The sequence below is a fragment of the Suncus etruscus genome, chromosome 15 (assembly GCF_024139225.1).
Source record: "Suncus etruscus isolate mSunEtr1 chromosome 15, mSunEtr1.pri.cur, whole genome shotgun sequence".
Classification (NCBI taxonomy): domain Eukaryota; kingdom Metazoa; phylum Chordata; class Mammalia; order Eulipotyphla; family Soricidae; genus Suncus; species Suncus etruscus.
Genome location: NC_064862.1, coordinates 75,812,922 through 75,818,880, shown reverse-complemented (window position 1 = coordinate 75,818,880; position 5,959 = coordinate 75,812,922). Strand labels below are relative to the sequence as shown.

General features: G+C 53.6%; 1 protein-coding gene across 1 annotated transcript; it reads left to right on the top strand.

Annotated features, from left to right (window-relative positions):
- The first annotated feature begins 335 nt into the window (after window positions 1–335).
- AZGP1 (alpha-2-glycoprotein 1, zinc-binding) lies at window positions 336–5,330 on the top strand. The gene is made up of 4 exons (XM_049788674.1): window positions 336–556; window positions 2,292–2,552; window positions 4,152–4,427; window positions 5,005–5,330. The coding sequence occupies exons 1-4, from the start codon at window positions 430–432 to the stop codon at window positions 5,328–5,330; spliced, it is 990 nt and encodes a 329-aa protein (XP_049644631.1). The 5' UTR covers window positions 336–429.
- The last annotated feature ends 629 nt before the right edge of the window (window positions 5,331–5,959 follow it).

Sequence of the window (5,959 nt, the reverse complement as noted above, 5' to 3'; positions counted from 1 at the left end):
TTTGTTTTGGGGCCGCATCCAGTGATGCTCAGGGGTTACTCCTGGCTCTACATTCAGGGATACTCAGGGAAGCATATATGGTGCTAGAGATAGAACTCGGGTCAGCCATATGCACAGCAAAACCCCTCCCCACTGTGCCACCTCTCCAGCCTCAAAATTTAAGCACAGACCAAACCCAGGCTGGGATATGTCAAGAGCTTTATTTTGAGGGTGGGGCTTGCCAAGCATAGCCTCCACACCCATAGTCCCTGACCCCAGATGACCCCTCCTTCCAGGGCATGAGAGTGGTGCCTTCAGCAGTCCTAGCTGGGCACCGGGCATCGTGGTCTGGTGTTGCCTCCTCCCCTGGGCACAGTGACTCCACCTGCTGGCTCAGAGCCCGGCCATTCTCAGAACTCCACCTGGCTCCGTCCACCCCACAGTTCCTGAATGCCTGGTCATGTCCAGAAGCTTCCAGCAGCTGACCTGGGCACCATGGGGCCCATCTTGCTGGCCCTGCTGCTGCTTCTGGAGCCTGCAGTCCTACAGGGGACCCCAGCTGAGGACTGGGCTGATGGTGAGTGCGGCTTGGGAGTGAGGAGCTGGGAAGTGAAGGGCTAGAGAGTGGATACTGAGGCGACCAGCTGGAATGTAAAGAACTGGGAGTGGGCATCAGGGAATGTTCAGGAGGTTCTGATCAGGTGATGAATGGCAGCAGGGCAGCCCTAAAAAAGCCGCTGGTGGGGACAAGTGATAGGACAAGTAAGGAGGGCACTTGCCTTGCACACAATCAACACAGATTTGATCCCTGGTATCCATATGGTCCCCAGTACTATCAGGAGTGATTCCTGAGCACAGAGCCAGGAGTGACCCCAGGATCCTGCTAGGTGTGGCTCCCCCCCCAAAAAAAAGGAAGCTTCTGGACTTGTCCTTTCAGGAAAGGGATCTAAAAGGAAACATATAAAACCTTGAGTTTCTAGAGCAATGAAACAAAAGCCCAGAAGTGAAGGGACCTGCCTGGGTCACACAGGGGTCATCCAGGGAGGACTGTGCTCCCTCCTCCTTCCAGTGGGTGCTCAGGGGACAACACAGGCCACAGGCCTCCATGGGAGCAGATTGAACAAGGGGGTGGGCATCTCCTTCCCCCACAATCCCCAATTCTACCCTGCTACAAGCCGGGTACAGGAGCCATGGGAGCTCAGCAGAGTCAACTTCAGGACTGGAGGCTAGGGGTGAGGCTAGTTGGGGAGCACAGAATTTCTGAGTGAAGAAATGGCAGCTTACAAATGGGATAAGGGGCGGCTGGAGAGATAGCACAGCGGTAGGGCATTTAATTTGCATGTGGCCAACCCAGTACTGACGGTGGTTCAATTCCTGACATCCCATATTGTCTCCTGAGCCTTCCAGGAGCAACTTCTGAGCACGGAGCCAGGAGTAACCCCTGAACGCCACTGGGTGTGAGCAAAAAAAAAAAAAAAAAACATTAAAATAAATGGGACCAGAGTCCAAATGAGACACAGTGGGGACAGCACTTGCTTTGCATGTAGCTGACCCTGCTTTGATCCCCTGTATCTGGCATCCCATATTGGATGCTGAGCCCACCAGAAGTGATTCCTGAGCACAGAGCCAAGAGTGAAACATGAGCATGGCCTGGTGTGGTCCCAACTGCCCCACCCCATGTACAGTTTGTTTTCTGTTCACTTGACAGTGAATAGTTCGCCTGACAGGTCACGTGACAGTGACCTTCATACTCTCCATCAGCCTTCCACACGTGCGAACACACACACACACACACACACACACATGCACACGCACATATGCACACACTCACACCATCCTCCTCATGCCAAAGATAAGCCCAGCCCCTTCACCAACTTGCTGGTTGGTCTATGCAGCTCTGGGCTTTCCCTATCTCTCTTTCCTCCTACACTTCCTGACTAAATCTATTTGTCAACCCAACACTCAGGCCCAGGAGGATACTAATCTTGTAGAGGCCTTTCTAGGAGGCAAAGTGGACACCATGGTATCTCCTCTGGGATGACACAGGCTCCAGGCCTTGTCTGCATCTAGCCCTATTTGCTTTGTCCTTGAACCCTGAGCCTTTCCACAGCCCAGCTCAGACAATCCAGCAGGCAGAACAGGCCCCAATTGCTTCCGAAAACACCTGTGTCACAGGGTCCTGAACACCCAGAAAGAGGCTGAGCACTATCTTCTCAGAGTCGGGGGAAGCATCTGCCACCCCACAAGGGACCCCCCCCAACCCTCTCCAGTCTTTTCCAGGATGGAATCCCCAACCCTGCCCTCTTTTGCAGGACGCTATTCCTTGAGTTTTATCTACACTGGTCAGTCCAAGCCCAGGCCAGGTTCGCCCAGCTTCCAGGCCGTGATCTTCCTCAACGACCAGCCCTTTTTCCGCTATGACAGCACGCAAGGCAGGGCTGAGCCACTGGGCCCGTGGGCCACACTGGAAGGGCTGGAGGACTGGGAGAAGGAGAGCCAGTTGCAGAAGGCCCGGGGGGACTACTTCCTGCTGACACTGGAAGATGCCATCGACTACTACAAGGATGCCCAGGGTAAGTGGGGGACAGTGGGGGTCTGCAGGGGGCTTTGAAGTGAGTGGGGAGGGGGCTGTGAGGGGCTGCCAGGAACTTGGGTCCAGGTATGCACACATGGAAGGGACAGCAAAGGGAGAGCTAAGGACCAGCCTTGAGCTGCAGGAGGTGGGCCCAAGTGAGGAGGATGAAGAAGGGGCCATGAACCCTCTGCAACAGGAGCACCATTGTCCTTGGCCTTTCCCAGAGAGAAACTTGAAGCCAAGACAAACCCACAGGCCTGTTCCGGAGAAAAGTGGGTAGGGTGGGGACAGATGGGAGGTGGGGGCACCTCTGAGCCGGGCCAGTCGCTCAGGTCATGTCACTCGCCTGGTAACTTCAGCTTGTATAGCCAGAACCAGGATGTGTGGCCGGAATTGGGGCTAAGAGGCAGGAAGGGTGGTGGGAAGGGGCAAAAGGGTGACAGGCTTTGTCACCCCTTAGCACCATAAAAAGGAGGATTTCTGTGATCCACAACAAACCAGGAAAACTCCCCGTTATCCCTTCCTCTTAGACTCAGAACCCCACTTCCCAGTAGTCATAGGGCTCCCTACTGCTCAGCACTCCCCAGCAATGGTTTTTGGGTTGTATTTTTTTTTCTGTTTTGGGGTCATGCCTAACAGCACTCAGGGTTTACTCCTGGCTCTGCTCAGCGATCCTTCCTGGCCTATATGATGTGGGGATTGGGCCGGAGTGATAACTCAAAAGTAGGGTGTTTGCCTTGCATGTGAATGACACAGGACAGACCCGGGTTTGATTCCTGGAATCCCATATGATCCCCTGAGCCTGCCAAGAGCAATTTCTGAGCACAGAACAGGAGTAACCTCTGAGTGCCACCAGGTGTGTCTCCCCCCCCCCCCCCAATGCCTGGGATCAAACCTAGACCAGCCACATGCAAGAAAAGCACTCTCCTCACTGTTTGATGGCTCCGGCCCCTGTTCAAGTCAGTGGAAAGGGTTAGAAATCTGTCCCTGCATCTCCAGCTCTGAAATTTCCTGCTGTGAAAAATGTCTCATTTCAATTACCCTAAAACCTCAAACAAACCTAGGGGTTCCTATCCCTGTCTGCTATGTGTCTGGACAAGAACTTTTTCATTAAGGTCCAGGGCTGCCCACCAAGATGTTGGGCTAAAGAAATAGTACAGGGGTGATAGCGCTTCCTATGCATACAATGACCCTGATTCAACCCCCGACACCCCATAGGGAATCCTGAACTCCAATCAGAGCTATCCCTGAGCACAGAGCCAGGAATAAAGCCTGAGCACCATCCAGACATGACTCCCACACAAAACCAAATCAAAACCCCTTTCCTGGAATTTTTATCGCTGGAGCGATAGCACAGCAGGTAGGACATTTACCTTGCATGTAGCCAATGCAGGTTCAATCCCCAGCATCTCATATGGTCCCCCAAGCACTGGCAGGAGGAGTAACTCCTGAGTGTAGAGCCAGGAATAATAAGCTTAGGACATAACTGTGTGTGACCCCAAAACAAACAAACAAAAAAAAACATTTCCTTGTCAAATATGGGAGTAAGTGGGAGAGAAGGAGGTCATAGCTCATGGGTACTGTGGGGTGCACACAGTTCCCCACACTTTCCAGGGCAGGATTGGCTGTGAGCTCCAGAACAATGTGAGCAGTGGATCTTTCTGGAGTTATGCGTACGATGGCCGCGACTTCATCACCTTCAACCGGAGCATCCCTGCCTGGGTAGCCCTAGACCCTGCCGCTACAGTGGCCAAGCGCAAGTGGGAGGCAGAGGCCGTGTACCTGGAACGGGCCAAGGCCTACATGGAAGAGGAGTGTCCTGCCCTGCTGCGGAAGTACCTGCGCCTCGGCCAGAGCCTGCTGGACAGACGAGGTATCCCCGTTTTGCTCCCTATGGTGGGCTGGCTTGGGAAAGGGTCCCTGCTGTGGCCCCTCAGTGGTGGAGGAGGAGATAGTGCCAGCCCCAGAAGGGAGCAGGGATTTAGGGGGGTGTCCACCCACACAGAACCTGGGATGAGAAGGTTCCAGAAGAAGTCACATGGGACAAGGAGAGAGGGGTTATCCAGCAGAGGCAAAGGGAAGGGATCAGAGACACAGGGCAGTGGGAGAGTGTTTGCCCTACATGGGGGTGACCAGGTTCAACCCCCAACATCCTATATGGTTCACTAAGCCTGCCAGGAGTGATTCCTGAGCACAGAGCCAGGAGTAAACCCTGAGTGCCACCAGGTGTGGCCTCAAAACAATAATTATTAATAATAATAAATATAATAATAAAAATCTCAGGTCTACTGGATAGGACAACAGCCCCTGACATGCTTACAGCCACGCTCAGCTTCCCGGGCCTGCCCAGAGGGGCTGGAACATAGCTGAGGCCCCGACAGACAGGAGAGCCCTGAGCAGAGCCATGTGGACTCAGCCCCCAGGACCCATCATTATCTGTCCCTCTGCAGATCTGCCATTGGTGTCTGTCACCAGCCACACAACCTCAGGACAGCAGAGAAGGTTGGAGTGTCGGGCCCATGACTTCTACCCACCCAGTATCACCCTGTACTGGACCCGGGCTGGCAAGACCCTGGTGACGGAGTCTATGGGGGACCTTCTTCCCAACGGCAATGGCACTTACCAGACCAGGCTTGGGTTGAGTGTCCCCCTGAGTGACCGTGGCCCCCTGGCCTGCCATGTCAAGCATAGCAGCCTGGCCCACCCACTCACAGTGCAATGGGACCCAGCCCAGAAAGCCCAGACAACAGCCGGCAGGGCTGCCCCAACCCATTAGTCCTGGAAATTGGAGCCTGGGTCCTGGGTAATGCACATTCCAACTGGATGTGTGGGCCAGAGCCATAGTACAGCAGGGAGGGTGCTGGCCTTGCATGTAGATGACAAGGGTTCGATCCCCGGTTTCCCATAGGGTCTCCCAAGCACCATCAGGAGTGATCCCTGAGTTCAGAACCAGGAATAAGCCCTCAACATTGCTGGTGTGGCCTCAAAATAAATAAACTGTGAATGAGCTGGAAAAGTGTTATTTCCCCCCTCCCGATCTTGACTTATTAAAATTCTTGGTCTTCAGTAGAAGTAAAGTTTTTTTTTGTTTGTTTGTTTTTGTTTTTGTTTTTGTTTTTGGGCCATCCCCGGCGGTGCTCAGGGGTTACTCTTGGCTGTCTGCTCAGAAATAGCTCCTGGCAGGCACGGGGGACCATATGGGACACCGGGATTCGAACCAACCACCTTTGGTCCTGGATCGGCTGCTTGCAAGGCAAACACCGCTGTGCTATCTCTCCGGGCCCAGAAGTAAAGTTTAATAGCATCTGGACTTGGGGTTGTTGTAATGTGGAACCACAGGTCCTGGGACATTGTCCTGTAACCCTCATCTCATGTCTCCTTTGTTCATAAGATTCTTGAAACTTG